This window comes from Dendrobates tinctorius, unplaced genomic scaffold (assembly GCF_039654945.1).
Source record: "Dendrobates tinctorius isolate UK_male_01 unplaced genomic scaffold, ASM3965494v1 ptg000081l, whole genome shotgun sequence".
NCBI classification, from domain to species: Eukaryota; Metazoa; Chordata; class Amphibia; order Anura; family Dendrobatidae; genus Dendrobates; species Dendrobates tinctorius.
In genome coordinates this window covers 6,996,127-7,015,902 of record NW_027361749.1, presented here as the reverse complement: position 1 = coordinate 7,015,902, position 19,776 = coordinate 6,996,127, and the positions used below count along the sequence as shown (strand labels likewise).

Here is a 19,776-nt window from a genome sequence, read left to right as displayed (position 1 = left end):
TGAGCCCATGCTCCGGGGCCGGTGGTCACTCACCATTAGTAGCAGACAGAAGCCTCCTCCAGCAGGGGTCCGCGCCATTCTCAGCTCCCCTCACAGGATTGGGGGGGTACGTCCACAGCTCAGGTGCAGGTAAGCGAGCAGCCGGGCACACAGGGAAAATGGAGCCCTATGTGTGAGGGGAAGAAAGGTGTAGTGACTGAGGGAGGGGGCTGGGAGCCAGGCACAGGGAGGAGGAGGAGGGGGCTGGCCTGAAGGGACGGCTCAGCTTCCAGTGTCGTGTTCTGGGCTCCAGGTAAATATCACCCACCCAGACCGGAGGCCGCTGATGTCACCAGGGACGTAGCAAAGGTGTGTCAGAAACTGCAATGGCTGCTCTCCATAGCAGAAGTTTCCCTCTCTGTTTACAGGGGACCTTGGTGACAACCTGAAGGGAAACATGGCGGCTTTATGTTGTGTAAAAGTATGCAGATACCTTCCCTCCAGTACAGCACCGGCCCCGGAGTCCCTGCAGTAACCCTGCGAGTCCCAGGTGTGGCGGGAACCTGTGTAACAGACTGGAAAGAAAGAGAACGATAACAATTCCACCTGTGTCCTACTAAGAACTGCTACACATAGCATGACATCCTTTACCTCTGCACCACACTTGTTCTGCATGAAGGAGCAGTAATCTTACAGCTCCACTCCATCCTTTTTGTGTTTTTTCTTGTTGTTTTTTACCGCAGGAGTAGTTCCAGTAATGTAAGTTGCCTGCCCCAGTAATATACTTACCAGACCGCGCCAGTCTCTCTTTTGTGACCTGCCACATTGCTCCAGTGTTTGCTGGGCCATAGGGAGGTCACAACACAATGTAAGTCTATGAGAGCTGGAATGAAGATGCCATAGACTTACATTGAGAGCTTGGAACTAGAGATGAGTGAACCAATCTTAAAAGTTCGACGTTCTAACCAAACTGTTAGTGTAAAGCCTCATTCCCAATTTCGATCCATGTGGACGAGTGCAATCCGATAAAAAAAAAAAAATCGGATTGCACTCGCCCCAATGTTTCTCAATGGTGCACGCACGTCTACCATCATTTTCTCATGCTGATTTGGCAAGCGAAAACAATCACAGCATGCAGCTATTGCACCCAAGAATCGGATCGCAGACACCCATATAAGTCTAAGGGTGTGTGTGAAACATCACACTGCACTCAAAAATCACCGGAGTGCAGTGCAATTCCCGCCGACGCCGGCAGCAGAGGAGATGGAGAAATTACTTTTTCTGTCTACCCCGCTGCTGGGCTCCGATCCTGTCATGAGAGAGGATCAGAGCACAGTAGCATGACTCTCGACTCCTGTTCACAGCAGAGCTTCAGCGTATCGCATCCGATGCTCTCACGTGAGAGAATCATCAGATGCAATACGCTAATGGGACCCCAGCCTAAGGCCGGGGTCACACTTGCGAGGTTCTTGCATTGCACTCGCATCAATACCCACCACTGCCACCGGCACTCTGACTAGAGTGTGCGGCTGCATAGAAATACATGTAGCCGCACACTCCGGTCCCAAGTGCCGGCGGCAGTGCCGGGTATTGATGCGAGAGATTTGCGCTAGTTTCTCGCATTGCACACGCAAGTCTGACCCTGGCCTAACAAAGACTTTCCCCAGATGTCCGTTGCAATGAGAGAGCTGTAGTTATAAAATGGTGGATTGGGACTGGCGAGGCACTGGGAACAGCTGAAGACAGCAGCTGATGAATATAATGCTAAGGTCAGTGAATTTACTCCAGCTCTGAAATGGAAAAAACACGCGCTGGAGTGGTGCTTTAAAGCATTATGCCCATCTCCACAGATGGACATTGCCAGATAGTGTGTGGAAAAACTGGCACTTTTGCATTTTATCGCCTTTTAAACTTTGCAGCTTTTCTGGAGATATTAAAGGTGTTGTCCCCTTTCAGAAAACTATGGGTTGTAAACTGCAGTAGTTATAGGAAAAAAATTGAGTACCCCTTACCTTCCCTGGGGTCAGCGCCAATTCTCCACAATGCTCCGCTCTCTGTTGTTTGTCTGCAGTTGTGACAGCACTGCAGCAAATGAGCTCAGCGGCTCGTGCCGTCTACACGGGCAGAGTCATTGAGCTCAGTGATTGGCTGCAGTGCTGTTGATATGACGTCAGCCCTGACCCCAGGGAGGGTAAGCAATTTTATTATAACTACTTTAGCATATAGCCAATAGTTTTCTGAGGGGGGACAACCCATTTAACATTTTTCTTCTGTTTTCTCATTGGCTAGTAGACCGACCACCACTGCTGTCTAGATTCTAAACCCTGTGCTGAATCTGTCTGGGATTAGAAGTGAGCAGTGCACTTCAAGCCAGTGCTTACAATCTCAGTAGAACGAAGCTTGTAAGCACTGCACAACTTTTGGGGTCTAGAAAAGGTGGCTGTTCTCCAAGGCAACATGTTATAAACAAAAGACTAAACATCTCAACAATGACAGGAAATATAAATGACAAAAAAATTACGAAATGATGTTTACAAGCACTACCTGACAATATCCACTTATGAAGATGGGATTAACCCTTTATATAAATACAGTACAACTCGACTCTCTATATGAAACAAATTATCCCTTCACTCAGATCTGGAGTAATAAAGATCATAAAGTCTGCATGATTGCTCATTCACACGACCTTCTTTTCGGCCTGTCCGTAAAAAGTAAAAATGTTTTTTTCACTGACCAAATCTGCGTGTGAAAAAAAAGACAGCATGCTCTAGTTTCTTCCGTAAATTGGTGAAACTCTATCAATCAAGTCTATGTGTGCGTGGAAAAAATTGGATGACACACAGAGTCACAGTATAGCATCCAAATTTTTACGTACGGATACATTGCAATTCTGTAACAAAGGAAACTGCAAATGGTCCTGTAAATGATTAATAGCTGTTGCTGTAATTAAAACGTATTTTATATGGATGACAAGTGAGAACAAAATTGTCCACACTTTCTGGAAGAAACTCGATTTTTTTTATATGCTTGTGTGAAACTACCCAAAAAATGACCCCATTATTATACAAGAAATTGCATACATTCACTTAATAAAATAATGTTATCCTAAAACCTTAGAAAATTCTTAAATTCAAAAGGCAGCAGCTGCAAGCAGAGATGAGCAAATTGATTCACAGGACATTGGTCCGGCAGTCCTGTCACATAGTTCATGTTCTGGCAGACTGGAGCCCTGAGAGCCTCCTCCTAACTTCCTAAATCTCTGGTGCCTCTTTTTATTTGTAGGTCCAGCACAATGTCATCATTGCAATGTGACACGTGATCTCGCCTATTGATCCAGTAATTAGAAGAGTAGCATGGGATGCCGGCAGGTAGGAGGCAGTTCACATGACTTTTGTTTGGCAGCCGATGATCGATGACGATGATCCTGCGAATTGATTTTCTCCTTTCTAATAGCAAGAAATGTTGAGGCAATTCCTAAAAAATATCATAGTCATAAATCTAAAAGATAACGCCCAAAAATTCCTAAAATACATACACTATAAAAATGTTGCATTTGTAGCAGTGACCGGTCACCTTTGCATTTAAGGTACTGGGAAATTTGAAGATCTCTGCTTGCTGTCAGTAATTGGGGACATTTCTCTGGTTGATATGGACATATTTATTTTACTTTTGTGGCGCCCCTGAGGGTTCAGTCGCCACAGAGGTACTGCACCTCCTCCTGAGGTGTGGTACCCCACCATCCAGGTAAGGTGGGGACACCTGACCACACTCCAACACCTGCATCCCACACAACATAGTAGTGTAGCAAAGCACCCTTTGGTGGCTCCCTGCTTGGAACACGAAGAGTGCTGGGAGGTGGGTGGAGCTTAGTCTGCACGAAAAGGATTGGGAAGAGTTTAGGATTTGGTCAGTCTGAGAGAGAAGATCCCAGGAGTGGGATGGACGAGGTAAGTGCTGCAGCGGACCTCAGTGACCTGGGTCTGCTGGCACAGGAAAGAGACATTGATGGAAAGCCTGACTCTTTATATTAAAGATAGATTTGAACGGAACGTAAGGAGAAGAGGAGGACTGAGGATTAGGGTTAGAGCAGAACCCTTCCCAAGTTCACAGCGCAAGGCCGGGGTCCGGTCCCCGAGGTTGTATGGATACTAATGGTCCTGCAACAGACACCGGAGGAATAGAAGTTGTCACTGCTTTATTCCCACGCAAGACTTGGGGGCACAACAGCAACGTGAGTGAGCCGGGACTTAGTAGCAAGGAGTCCCCGAAGCAGGCTACAGCTGTCTGCCATACAAGTAGAGTTGATAGGAACATCTGACAGGAGGAACTCCAGTGTAACTCAGTACTGAGAGTACTTCACTATAGGCGCAAAAGGGGAGACGTTCAGAAAAGGCACATGTTGGCGGAGTGCTGGAAGGGAGTACTTCATCTTGCCTGGAGGTTGGCTGAGCCCCTGACCTGGAGGAAACGGCACAGATGCGGGCAGCTGTATGCACAACAGACTGTGAGTAAAGCTTTGGAACTGCATGCCCTGGTGTCCTCCACTTATTCCTGCGGTCACACACTCCACACTGCTAAATCTTTGTGCCTGGCACTGCACCATCTACGTCTCCTTTCTATCTCCTCACCTACACTAACCTGGGTCTACTGCCCTACCTGTGGAGGGCCACAACATCATTGCTGCACCACACCATCTGTCCCAGAGGATCTGTTCGCAGCGTCGGCTTAACCGGGTTATGCCGTTGCAACTAGGGAAACCCTAACACCAGGCCAGCAGGGAGGTTATCCAAAACAAAGCATGACATGCGCTCCTGGTGTAGGGCCCCCACCCTGAGGGTGAATTCTTTTGAAATGAAATGGAGACCATCCTTAGTGAGAGATGTACAGTCAATAGCCACAATTTTTAAGGGAATCCCCAACCTAACTGTCCCTAATCTACAGCGAGCCACCAGCTTACAGTCAATCAGGTTCAGGGATGACTCACAGTCTACAAAAGCCGAAGTATGAAAAAAGCCGTTCTCAACACCAAGTTCCACCTTTAGCAGTATCTTTGAAAAAGAAGAAAAAGGTACCTGAGAGTCTGGGTGACCTCCACGATTATCACCCAGACTCAGCCGCTTGTTAGTCGGAGGACAGGAGGGGCAGTCTTTTTTCCCAATGTCCGGGAACTCCGCAGTAAAAACACAATTTTCCATCACGTCGCCGTTTCCTCTCTTTCTCCTGGGGGTTGGTGGCTCCCACCTCCATAGGTTCAGATGGAAGCAAAACTTCAGGGTTAGCAGGGAAAAACGGAAACCCTCGCTGAGTAACACTTCTCTCCCGCAGTCTCCGATCCATACGGATAGCCTGAGTCATAGCCTCCTCCAAAGAGCTGGGAGGTGGATGGAGAGCCAGAGTGTCCTTCAAGCAATCCGACAGTCCCTTCCTGAACAGACATCTCAGTGCGGAGTCGTCCCAGGACACCTCAGTGGACCATCGACGGAATTCGGAGCTGTACCATTCGGCTGAGTGCTTCCCTTGCCCCAGACCCAAAATAATGTCCTCTGCCGCCCTAACACGGTCCGGACTTCCAAATACATGGAAAGCATGTATTTGGAAGTCGCCTTGCTACACTTGTAAGGAGAGCTTTAAACTAGAACAACATGGGAAGGGAAGCAAAAGACCAGAAAAAGCCATACACCTGACAAATGCTATTGAGAACTCTGCTATTAGAAGTGGAAAGGAAGAACAAAGTCGAAAGAATCTAATTAATAAAAATATTGGAGAAAGAGAAACCAATCACAAACAAATGTTTCTATACTAATGCACAAAGCATGGGCAACAAACAAGGAGAATTGGAACTACTAACACAGGAAAAGAAATATGATGTCATTGTAATCACTGAAACTTGGTGGGACAATACACATGATTGGAATACAAGACTAGAAGGATACAACTTATTTGCAAGAAACAAACTTGATAAACGAGGAGGGGGTGTCGCATTGTATGTTAGAAACACGTATATCTGCACAGAGATTGAAGCTTCAGAGACTGGGAGTTCTGTGGAAACTGTTTGGGTAAGAATACAAGGACAGAACAATGGAAAGGACACCATTGTAGGCATTTACTACAGGCCGCCTGTGCAAGCTGAAGATATGGATGAACTCTTTATGCATCAAATGGCCAAGTTCTCCAAAAAATATGACATAGTTGTCATGGGAGATTTCAACTATCCAGACATTTGTTGGGAATCTCTCTCAGGCAAAACTAACAGGTCAAGGAAATTCTTATCCTCTCTTGCTGACAACTTTATCTTCCAAAAGGTAAGGGAGAAAACAAGGGGAACTGCTACCTTGGATCTAATCCTTATAAACAGGGAGGAAATGGTTGAGGAGGTAAAAGTGGCTGGGACCCTAGGAGGTAGCGACCATGCTATTTTAGAATTTTGGATAACTAGAGGCGGAAGACCTGTGAAGACTCAGACGTCAAGGTTAGATTTCAGAAAGGCAGATTTTAAGGGATTCAGAAAGAGAATTGGAGGGATCCAATGGCTGGATATCCTAAAAGACAAAAATGTCCAGGAGGGATGGGAAATCTTGAAAAATGAAATTCTCAAAGCACAGTTGTTAACAATTCCGAAAAGAGGGAAGAATAGGAAGCATTTAAGGAAACCAGGATGGATGAACACAGAACTTAAGCACATGCTAAAAAGGAAGAAAAAAATGTTTATAAAATGGAAAGAGGGAGGCATATCTAAAGAAGAATATAATGCTGTCTGCAGAACCTGCAGGGCACAAATCAGATTACTAAAGCTGAAAATGAATTGAGGCTTGCAAGAGATGTCAAAAGCAATAATAAAGGATTTTGGGGATATGTCAAAAGTAAAAGAAAAGTCAAAGATGCTATAGGATTTTTACAGGATGAAAATGATGAAATGGTAAGACAGGATGTTGAGAAGGCTGAACTTTTAAATTCCTATTTTGCATCTGTTTTCTCTCAGAAAGGAAATGTAACATCAACTGTTATTCACTGTCCTATTAAGGGAATAGAAGATTCCAGGATATCTATAAACAGAAAGATAGTGAGGAAACACTTAGCTAACCTAAATGAATTCAAATCTCCAGGTCCAGATGAATTACACCCCAGAGTACTGAAGGAGATAGCAGAAGAAATTTTTGAACCCCTCTCCATAATCTTTGAAAATTCTTGGAGAACAGGAGAAGTGCCAGAAGACTGGAGAAGAGCAAATGTTGTTCCTATCTTCAAAAAGGGGAAGAAGGTGGACCCAGGCAACTATAGGCCGGTGAGTCTGACTTCTATACCAGGAAAGATCTTTGAACAAATTATTAAACAACATGTATGTCAATACCTGGATAAGAATGAAGTGATTAAACAGAGTCAGCATGGGTTTGTAACTAATAAGTCATGTCAGACTAACTTAATTTCCTTCTATGACGGTATCACTGATTGGGTGGATCAAGGAAATGCTGTAGATATAGTATATCTTGACTTCAGCAAAGCATTTGACAAAGTCTCTCATACAATCCTTATTGAAAAAATGACTAAGTATGGAATGGACAAGGCAACTGTTAGGTGGATTCATAACTGGCTTAGTGATCGGACCCAAAGAGTGGTCGTAAATGGCTGCACATCCAGTTGGAAGAATGTCTCAAGTGGGGTACCACAGGGCTCTGTCCTGGGCCCTGTATTGTTCAACATCTTTATCAACGATTTAGATGAAGGAATTGAGGGTAAACTAATTAAATTTGCTGATGACACAAAGCTAGGAGGGATAGCTAATACTAGAGAAGAGAGAGAGAGGACTCAAAAAGATTTAAATAAACTGGAGAAGTGGGCAGCAACTAACAGAATGGTTTTTAACAGGGAGAAATGCAAAGTACTACATCTGGGCAATAAAAATGAAAAAAGAATATATAGAATGGGAGGAATAGGGCTAAGTGACAGCACATGTGAAAAAGACTTGGGTATACTAATAGATCACAGACTGAATATGAGTCAACAGTGTGATGCAGCAGCAAAAAAGGCAAATGCAATTCTAGGATGTATTAACAGAAGCATACAGTCTAGATCACGTGAAGTCATTATTTCCCTCCTCTTTGGTCAGACCTCATCTGGAATATTGTGTCCAGTTTTGGGCACCACATTTTAAAAAAGACATCAACAAACTGGAGCAAGTACAGAAAAGAGCGACTAGAATGGTGAGCGGTCTGCAAACCCTGTCTTATGAGGAAAGGTTGCAGGATTTGGGAATGTTTAGTTTGCAAAAGAGAAGACTGAGAGGAGACTTAATAGCTGTCTACAAATATCTAAAGGGCTGTCACATTGTAGAAGGATCAACTTTATTCTCATTTGCACAAGGAAAGACTAGAAGCAATGGGATGAAACTGAATGGGAGGAGACACAGTTAGATATTAGAAAAAACTTTTTGACAGTTAGAGTGATCAATGAGTGGAACAGGCTGCCACGAGAAGTGGTGAGTTCTCCTTCAATGGAAGTCTTCAAACAGAGGCTGGACAGACATCTGACTGGGATGATTTAGCGAATCCTGCTTTGAGCAGGGGGTTGGACCAGATGGCCCAGGAGGTCCCTTCCAACTCTACGATTCTATGATTCTAGATAAGTCCTAGGACCTCAATCAACCTATCTACCGACATCCGTTCAGGGGCAGTAGGGGGCAACGAAAAAGCCCAGAATTGGGGACCCTCCTTAAGTAAGGAGGTAACAATCCCCACCCGCTGAGTCTCATCCCCAAACGATCGGGGTCTAAGAGAAAACCATAATTTACAACTCTCCTTGAATATGTGAAATTTATCTTTTTCGCCAGAAAATGTGTCAGGAAGTTTAACTGAGGGTTCAGGAGAGTGCAAAATAACATCTACAGAGTCACCTGGTGGACAAACAATATGAGAGGTGTTTCCCTGCATGGTCTTAATAGTCTCAGTCAGTTCTTTCTGTTAGTGGGTATGAGACATGACAAGGGACTGATGATTCACAGAAAAGTCCTGCACCATCTGCGTCAAACTGGACACTTGATCTGCCAAGTTATGCAGCAGATCCATGACCAAAGAAAAAAAAAAGCAAAATCCCGTTTAAATGTATGGGTTAGTGATAATGTAGTGAAACCTCAACTGGTGAGGGAAGAGAGATTACACACTAAGAGCAGCAACCCTGAGCAACAGCACAGGTGCCACAGGTAACGAGAGAGAATAGTCAAGACGAACCGAGTCAGAAACTAGCAGGAGCAGATGTACCAGAAGGAGCAGCAATACACGTAGTCAGAAAGCCGGAACATGAGCACGGAGTCCAAAGCGTGAGACGAAATACGTGGTTGGGGTACAAGCCGGGGAGTCAGATGCCAGAGAGGGAACGTAACAGCAGAGATGAATACCAAGAGATGGGGTCAGAAATCAGTCTGGGTCATACAAGTGAACATCAGTCAAAGGCAGGAGGATCACCAAGGTACAAGGGTCAGCGGCTCTAAACTGGAAGCTTGAGCTATCACTAACACTGGTGGCAGGCTGTGAGAGACTGAAATAGCCCAGCTAGCTCCAGAACGAGGCTGAGGAGATTAACTCCCGCATGACCAGTCCGGAGTGAAGACAGCAGAAAATAAACTCTGGACTGGACCATGACACTTACCTTTTCTCACAGAAAAAAACAAACCTTAAATAAACATTTTTGCTGACAACTCATCCCAACTTTTTGTAAAAAAAAAATCTATACAAGGCTGAGTTTTCGATGACAGAACATGTATATGGACCCTAACAGCCTGGATGTCAGGGTCGGACAGATCATTGGTGCAACCTGTGCATCCGCACAGGGGCCCAAGAGGAAAGGAGGCCACTACACCTCCAAAGCAGCTTCTCTAAGAGACAGGACTATTGTAAAATAAAGGGCCCATATAATGTTCTTATACAGGGGCCCTTTTCTGACTGTATCTGCCACTACTGGGTGCCCAAGGTTCTCACAGCAATATAAGAAAAGTGTTCTAGTAAGAAGATGGTAAAATGGTTCCTACATAAAGAAATTATTTGGCATGCTAAATACAGTCATCTTACTACACCATTTAAAATATTTTACAGTTAAGTCCTCTGCTGATTCCTCTACTTATCATCAGTGGTAGATAAAGCTATTATGGCTGTTGGGGTAGAGTCACCATTGAGACACATAGGGTTCAGTGGTTGATTAAGTGACTCCTAGCAAATTGTACTAATTCACTGATATGCTGTGCAGAGTGCCACCCCTTATTGACGACTGTTCAGCATTGTTATGTCACTGTTTTCAGCACCCTAAAACAGATATTAATCTAGCCTGCGAGGATGTAATTAGACAAGGAATAATGCAGAGGATCAGCGCTTCTGCAACCTCATTTACAAAAAGATTCAACGTATATTTTCTTAGTAATGCAATCTTTTTTTGCAGCCTGGTGGGTATAAACTTGTCTTATACTACCCTATCCAGCTATGTAATCAGTTTGGAGATCCTAAAGTGTCTGACTTTGCCACGTAAAGAGAAAAGGAGAGTCAGTTCACCAATAACGTAGCAGCATGGATCCTGCTGTGAATTTCGCACGGATGAGCCCCAGGATCAGGCTGGATTATCAGGGAAACGAGCAGAAAAATCCAGCAAAGCAGCTGTTGCCTATGAATAAGATCCAAGATTTATTGAAAAAACAGCCTGCATGTATTTACTCCATTCACTGCTAGCAAGCAGCCTGAATGATACAACTTCCCACCTCTGCTGCCTCTATTCTCTGCTGTAATATATCCAAATGGTACAACTCCATACTTCTGCTGCTTTACCATTTTGCTGCATATTTAAATGTGCTTGCTAAAGCTTTGGTATAGTTCATTTGTTGCACTGTATGTAATACTTACTGCTTTAGATCTGTGACTGGGGCCTTTCTAGATCTTATCAGGTGGAAGGTGCTATAGCATATTGCCACATCTTGGTCTAGTGCCTTTGATCATCTAACCATCCCCTGGTGTGCTGGCCCCAGCTGCCAAATTATACCCAACCAGCTCCCACAATCCCTCTCTCCTGACCCTGTAGTGTGGCCTATATATGTAGTAGTTGCTAAGGGGAAGCACGCAGTGTGGGGTACAGCACGCAAGCATCCCATAAGCAAAGCATCACAGAAGATAAGCATCCAGCAAAACGGCAGTTATACATGGCAGTTAGTCAGGGCAGAAGTCAGGTAACCCACACTTTGCCTTCCCCTTTAACCATGTGCTTTATTTTTATCCTCCTGTGTTCCCTTGCCATCCACATTCATCACCCTATCCCCCCTCCATCACGGCTCATACACATCAGCCCCTCTATACTTCCTTCTCCCATGTACAGCTCCCACACACTCCTCACCTTCCTGAGAAACCTCAGCCCATCTTGCCCAAACACATGGCAGAAAAAAACTACTTACAATTCCAACAACTATTGGCTCTTTATCTTCCTTCTCCTACTGATTTCAGGGGACATCTCCCCCAACCCTGGTCCACCATCCCCCAACCTCAACCCTTACCCTACCTCATATCGAAACCACAATAATCTGATTAACATTACTTGCACTCCCTCATCTCAATCTTTTAATTGTGCCCTCTGGAATCCACGGTCTGCTTGTAACAAGCTTCCTTTCCTACACAACTACTTTCTCAACAACTCTCTTAATCTGTTGGCCCTCACTGAAACCTGGATTCAGGATTCTGACACTGTCTCTCCTGCTGCCATTTCCTACGGTGGCTTACAATTCTCTCACTCCCCGAGACCCACAAACAGACCTGGTGGTGGAGTTGGCATACTCCTGTCCCCACAATGCACTTTCCAGGTCATCCCCCCAGTCCCATCACTCTTATTCCCTTCTTTTGAGGTCCACACCATCAGGCTCTTCCGTCCCCTCTCCCTCAGGGTAGCGGTCATATACCGGCCCCCAGGCTCACCCACCCACTTCCTTGACCACTTTTCAGCCTGGCTGCCACACTTCATGTCCTCAGAACTACCAACCCTCATCCTGGGAGACTTCAACATCCCCATTAACAGCCCTAATTCCACATCTGCATCCCAGCTTCTATCACTAACCACCTCTCTAGGCCTCTCACAGCTTTCAACCTCTGAGACACATAAGGACGGTAACACCCTTGATCTGGTCTTCTGCCGGCTCTGTTCAATCTCCCACCTAAACAACTCACCGCTTCCACTCTCAGACCACAACATTCTCTCCTTCACGCTCACAAATCCTTGCCCACCCCAGCTCATTCCTACCTACCACACAGTCAGAAATCTACAAGCTATTAACCCTCAGACACTTTCAGATTCCCTACACTCATCTCTGTCCCCAATCTCCTCTCTTTCCTGTCCTAATCTGGCTGTTCATCACTACAATGACACTCTTAGAAGCACCCTTGACCAAGTAGCTCCCCTCACCCTCAGAACCTCCAAACACAGAGTAAAACAGCCCTGGCTCACATCGCAAACTCAACTTCTCCAGCGATGCTCCAGGAGTGCTGAACGCCTATGGAGAAAAACTCGCACACCAGAAGACTTCATACACTTCAAATTTATGTTAAGAACCTATAACGCTGCCCTTCACCTTGCCAAACAGACCTACTTCACCACCCTGATCTCCTCACTAGCTAACAACCCCAAGAAACTTTTTGACACTTTTCACTCCCTCCTCAGGCCAAAAGCACAAGCCCTTATCACAGACATTTGTGCTGATGACCTGGCCTCCCACTTTACAGAAAAAATAGATAATATCCGTCAAAAAATCTGCTCCCAACCACCAAGTGCTGTGACTCCCATCCCTTCCTACATCTCCCCTGGCTCACTCTCCACATTTGATCCCATCACAGAAGAAGAAGTCTCCAGACTCCTCTCTTCTTCTCGTCCGACTACATGCACTACCGACCCCATTCCCTCACATCTCCTCCAGTCTCTCTCTCCAGTCGTCACAACCCACCTAACTACAATCTTTAATCTCTCCCTCTCCTCGGGCATTTTCCCATCCTCCTTCAAACACGCCATCGTTACTCCATTACTAAAGAAACCTGCTCTCAACCCATCCTGCACAAACAACTACAGACCAGTCTCCAATCTCCCCTTCATCTCTAAACTTTTGGAACGCCTAGTTTACTCCCGCCTTACCAGTTACCTCTCCATTCACTCCCTTCTAGACCCTTCACAGTCCGGCTTCCGCCCCCTACATTCGACTGAAACTGCACTCATCAAAGTGACCAATGACCTTCTGACAGCAAAACGTAACGGTGACCACTCTCTGCTCATTCTTCTTGACCTATCTGCAGCTTTCGATACTGTTGACCACCATCTCCTACTCTCTAGGCTCCAGTCACTAGGCATTAAGGACACTGCACTCTCCTGGTTCTCTTCCTATCTCTCTGACCGCTCCTTCAGTGTTTTGTTCTCTGGCTCCACGTCATCTCCTCTTCCTCTTGCTGTCGGGGTACCTCAGGGCTCAGTCCTTGGCCCCCTTCTTTTCTCTCTCTACACGGCCCCAATTGGACAGACCATCAGCAGATTTGGCTTTCAGTACCATCTTTATGCTGATGACACACAACTATACACGTCTTCCCCCGACCTTACCCCCGCTGTACTACAGAACGCCAGTGACTGTCTGTCCGCAGTCTCCAATATCATGTCCGCTCTCTATCTGAAACTCAACCTCTCCAAAACTGAACTTCTGCTCCCGCCGTCTACTAACCTCCCTAAATCTGACATTTCCCTCTCCGTGGGTGGTACCACAATAACACCCCGGCAGCAGGCGCGCTGTCTGGGTGTTATGTTTGACACCAATCTCTCCTTCACATCCCATATACAATCCCTTGCCCGCTCTTGCCGCTTACACCTAAAGAACATCTCTAGAATCCGCCCTTTTCTCACTATGGAAACAATAAAAACCCTCACTGTTGCATTGATCCACTCTCGCCTGGATTACTGCAACGCTCTATTAATTGGCCTCCCCGTCACTCGACTATCCCCTCTGCAGTCCATACTTAATGCAGCGGCCAGGATCGTCCATCTGGGTAATCGGTACTCGGACGCGTCCGCTCTTCGCCAGTCCTTACATTGGCTGCCCATTCATTATAGGATCCAATTCAAAGTACTTGTTCTCACCCACAAAGCTCTCCACAGTGCGGCACCCCCTTACATCTCTTCTCTCATTTCTGTCTATGGGCCTAGCCGATCTCTGCGCTCTGCAAACGACTTTCGACTAACCTCTGCACTAATCCGTACCTCCCACTCCCGACTCCAAGACTTCTCCCGTGCTGCTCCTATCCTCTGGAATGCTCTACCCCAAGAAATCAGGACTATCCACAATTTGCATAGTTTTAGGCGCTCCCTCAAAACACACCTGTTCAGAGCGGCCTATCACATTCACTAATCAAAGTCATTCTCTGTGTAAGTGTGCGTGTGTAGCCCATTCACTATCTCCATCCATCCTTCACTCCCGCAAGATGGCTGGACCTTCATTGTAAATACACCATTGTAAATACACACCTGTACTCTGTATCTCCCTCACCTCATTGTAGATTGTAAGCTCTCACGAGCAGGGTCGTCTTATTTTGCTTTAATTATTGTATTGTTAGCGTTGTTACTTATGACTTGTGTTTTGAAACTGTTAAACTGTAAAGCGCTGCGGAATATGTTGGCGCTATATAAATAAAGATTATTATTAAGGCTCCTAGGAGCCGAAACGCGTAGGTTGTGAAGCTACTGGAGGATCCACCATGAACTGCACTTTTTAATGTTTTTTCAATAAATCTTGGATCTTATTCAGCACTTGTCCTCTTGTTTCCCTAAAGTTGCTGACTGGTTTCCTCTTACAGCCATAGAGGAAATCTTTGCTTCTTTTTCTAAAATATTACTAACCATTATCTTTGCGCTGTCAGCACTTTGTTTTCTGAACAAGTCTCAAACTGTGTGAACCGCCGCTCCACACTGTCTGATACACACTGTGATGTCAGAGGTGCTTCAAAGTGAGAAATGCCTTCCGTCTGACTCATCCCAACAATCTCATAATCAGTTTCTGTCCAGACAGATATAGAACATGGCGGCCCAGGAATTAAATATATAACGTGCCATAATGTTGTCTTCTCACTGCTCAATGTTTCATTTTATCCAACAGAAAAATGTAAGTGCATGGTGGAAGAATGTTATACTTTGAGTCATCGCTTCTTAAGATTTATACCACTCCAGCACCTAGCCACCATAGCTGAATAGTAAACTTCTATTTATTCATATTGTTGATATGCCTATAAACCTACACCGACTATGTCCCCCATGATGTAAGCATGGAAACAACAAGAAGCATGTCATAATTTAATATAAAATATCTAATTTTATTGAGACAATTAATTACAATATACACAGAAGGGATGCATTTAAAAGGAGGGACCTAACAATCCAAGCTGTGCCAAAATAATGTGCGGACAGTAATCCTATATCAAAAGCACATACCAACAAATGTCATAAAGTTTATATAAAAGGGCAAGGTTTAAACCATAATTATTTTTACAAAATATGCATTATCAATTTTTGGTTCAACCGATTTCCCTAGTGACCAGATGTGCCTACATACTGACAGGAACAAACCCCTGATAAATACCGGCTGTAATTAACATGCCCAAAAAGTTTGTAAAGTAGGGGGAAATAAATTACCTGACACCAAAAGTGCTGCCCGCCGCACAGAGACAATGGAGTCCCTCTGCCCCGATGCGCGTTTCCCTTCGCTTCTTCGGGAGAAACGCGCATCGGGGCAGAGGGACTCCATTGTCTGTGTGGCGGGCAGCACTCTTGGTGTCAGGTAATTTATTTCCCCCTATTTTACAAACTTTTTGGGCATGTTAATTACAGCCGGTATTTATCGGGGGTTTGTTCCTGTCAGTATGTAGGCACATCTAGTCACTAGGGAAATCGGTTGAACCAAAAATTGATAATGCATATTTTGTAAAAATAATTATGTTTTAAATCTTGCCCTTTTATATAAATTTTATGACATTTGTTGGTATGTGCTTTTGATATAGGATTACTGTCCGCACATTATTTTGGCACAGCTTGGATTGTTAGGTCCCTCCTTTTCAATGCATCCCTTCTGTGTATATTGTAATTAAGTGTCTCAATAAAATTAGATATTTTATATTAAATTATGACATGCTTCTTGTTGTTTCCATGCTTACATCATGGGGGACATAGTTCGTGTATCATTGTTGTGAGAAGTAATACATTGTTCATTTTTGGACGAATTTTGGGTAATTAAAATGCCTATAAACCTGTTTAAGTTAGAACCCAGCCGTAAAGTATACCAAACTGCACAGTGAGGGCCTGGTTTAAAGGGTTGTCTCAAAATCAATAATGGTTAAAATTAAGGAAGTACTTGCAAAAACATACAACTCTGCAATTTTATTCCTATTATATAAACATCTGAATGAGGCTATAGTGTTCCTGCACTCCTAGGATGCTTCTATAGCATTGTAGAGAGCAGTTTGGACTAGTGGCGCAACCATGCTGCTGAACTAAATTGTCCAGTTTCAGTAGCTCACCCACCCAGGCAAAAAAAAATCCTTGAGAACAACTCTTTAAATGTATCCTCAAATATACAGTACTCTATGTGCCACACCATATTACAGAGACATATCTTATTAATACACTATCACATGGAACATAGCCCATGTTGTCATTGAGAAGTAAACTTTTTATGTAATTCCAAGCATATACTACTGTTTATCAGAAAACTGTCATCAGATTAATGATGCTCGTATTACAGGCTGCATGAATCAGACACTATCTGACGGTTTGCAGCCAGGTATGTTCCATTCTGAACCATTGCTGCGTTTCAGAGTAAAAATACTTTAAAAAGCTGGACGTGGATTGTGTATCTCAGCTGAAGAGTCGGATGCCGTACACTTTTTAAAAGTACGTATGTTTATTCTAAAATGCCTCAGCGTTGCAATCACACAGTAAGGCCCCCGTCACACATAGAGATGCACCAGCGATCCCGACAACGATATGACCTTGTCAGGATCGCTGGGGTGTCGCTACATGATCGCTGGTGAGCTGCCAAACAGGTAGATCTCACCAGCGATGAGGACCAGCGACGACGCGGGTAACAAGTGAGGGTGTCGCTTAGTTACCCGCTGTGTACCTTAGATACCGGCACGCTGGTGCAGGGAGCTGGTAACCAAGGTAAACAGCGGGTTTTTAAGCGCCGCGCGGTGCTTAGAAACCCGCTGTTTACCTTGGTTACTAGCTCCCTGCACCAGCGCGCTGGTATCTAAGGTACACAGCGGGTAACTAAGTGACGCGCACGCTTAGTAACCCGCGGTTTACCTTTGATACCAAGCTCAAGCTCGCTGATCGCTGGTCTCCCGCCTGCCACACGCATCGATGCGTGCTGGCCAGCGGGAGACCAACGTTCAAAAAAATGTCCAGGGCTTTCGAGCACGATCAGTGATACCCGGCAGGGGGGGGGGGGCGGTCGCTGATACCTGTCGCACACAGCAAGATCGCTGGTGAGATCGCTGTTGCGTCACAAATCTTGTGACTCAGCAGCGATCTCGCTAGCGATCTCGCTGTGTGTGACAGGGTTTAAGTGTCTGATTCGAGCTGCCCATGGTTCAAACACCATGAATCTGATGACCGGTGACCAGGGACAGACTCAAAGAAAAGGGGCCCCCTGAAAGTTCAGTAAACGGGCCTTTTGCAAACCAGTAGCCCATCATAATCCACAATTCTACATACTTTAGAGGGATCTGTGGACCCCCTTATCTCTTCGACCCCTGTGTGGCTGCACAAGTCACACCAATGGTATGTGAGCCCACAGACATGGTAAATGGGTACCAATTTACACTATTTTTCTTAGACTGCTCAAGCAGCGTTCACTACTGAACGACGCGGCATATGCAAGACTAGATAATATCCTTACGCTGACCAGCATTCTTTTTGGGCGAAGTTAGAGATCCTATCGCACATAATAATTGACAACATCACGCTTTTCCCCGTACCATAGGTCCGCTGCCTCGGAGTAACGCTTGACTCTGCCCTGTCCTTCAAACCGCACATCCAAGCTCTCTCCACCTCCTGTCACCTCCAGCTCAAAAATATTTCCAGAATCTGTCCCTTCCTCAACCCTCAATCTACCAAAACGCTTGTGCATGCCCTCATCACCTCCCGCCTCGACTATTGCAACATCCTTTTCTGTGGCCTCCCTGCTAACACCCTTGCACCTCTCCAGTCCATCCTCAACTCTGCCACCCGACTAATTCATCTCTCTCCTCGCTACTCCTCCGCTTCTCCCCTCTGCAGATCTCTTCACTGGCTCCCACTCCCTCAGCTTATCCAATTCAAATTACTAATACTGACCTACAAGGCCATCTATAACCTGTCTCCTCCATACATCTCTGAACTTAACTCCCGATACCTTCCCTCACGTAATCTCCGGTCCTCCCAAGACCTCCTTCTCTGCTCCACACTTATTCGCTCCTCACCCAGCCGCCTCTAAGACTTCTCCCGAATATCCCCCATCCTATGGAATTCCCTGCACCAACACGTCCGGCTATCAACCACACTCGAAACCTGAAAACCCATCTCTTCAGGAAAGCCTACAGCCTGCAATGATCCCCGCTGCCTCCTCACCACTACTAAAGCTACCGTCTCAACATCACTGGAGCTGCTGCAACCCCCCAACCTACTGTCTCCTTCCCCACCATCCTGTAGCATGTGAGCCCGAAAGGGCTGGGTCCTCTCTCCCCTCTTAATCAGTCTGTGATTGTTAATTTGTTTATTGTAAGTGATACCTGTAATTTGTATGTAACCCCTTCTCATGTACAGCACCATGGAACCAATGGTGCTTTATAAATAAATAATAATAATAATAATGGTGCAGCAGTAGCTGATGTATGCAGCAGAGTCACAGTGTCGCATATGTAATATATTCAGCAGTCGCAGTGTCTCCTGTATATACTGTACAACATGTACAGCAGAGTCTCAGAGTATCCTATGTGATATATAAACAGTCTTAGTGTATTATATGCAATGTATATACAGTTTTGGTGTATCCTATGTGATAGATATATACTGCAGTGTCTCGTATATGATGTATGCAGCAGTTTCAGTCTCTCTTATGTGTTATATACATCAGTCTTGGTGTATCCTATGTGGTGCATATACAGAATTCTCATTGTATTCTATATATATGTAGCAGTCTGTGTCTCCTATGTGATATATGCAGCTGACCTCCCACTGCTTGAGTTCATTGAACTCTACTTGAGCAGTGTTGAAATTCCCACTTTAATCCCTTCATGACCTCCCAATTTTCCTCACCTTCTTCCAAGAGCCATAATTTTTATTTTTCTATCAGTATAGCAGTATGAGTGTTTTTTTTTTTTTGTGGGACGAGTTGTACTTTGAATGACTGTTACACCGCTCCATCATACTCACCCGACCTCCGCTCCCACGCCGCAGCCTCTCTCCACCCAACGGCCACGGCAGTCACCTCTGACGGGCTCGCGGCCGACGCCATCCCTGCATGCTTCCTCCTGTGCTCTCTACAGTCTCTCGGTGCCGTCCTCAGTGTTTCCTGCAGCAGCCTCGCAGCCTGTCTTCCGTGTTCGCTAACAGTTATTCTCAGTCCTGCTCCAGTGTTCCTGTTTCCTCCGTCTCCTGCCTCCGGTGTTCCCTATGCATCCTGCTCCAGTCCTACCGTCCTACTCCAGTCCTGCCTCCGGTGTTCCTGTTCCATCCTGTTCCAGTCCTGCCGTCCTACTCCAGTCCTGCCTCTGGTGTTCC

General features: G+C 45.3%; 1 protein-coding gene across 1 annotated transcript in view; it reads right to left on the bottom strand.

Annotated features, from left to right (window-relative positions):
- LOC141096911 (uncharacterized) overlaps positions 1–19,776 on the bottom strand; it is a 150,684-nt gene that overhangs the window by 40,882 nt on the left and 90,026 nt on the right. Inside the window, exons 17-19 of the mRNA XM_073583821.1 lie at positions 769–862; positions 631–687; positions 473–554 (exon numbers count right to left, since the gene is read on the bottom strand). Of these exons, the coding sequence (XP_073439922.1) occupies positions 473–554; positions 631–687; positions 769–862 (233 nt within the window). The remainder of the gene's footprint in view (positions 1–472; positions 555–630; positions 688–768; positions 863–19,776) is intronic.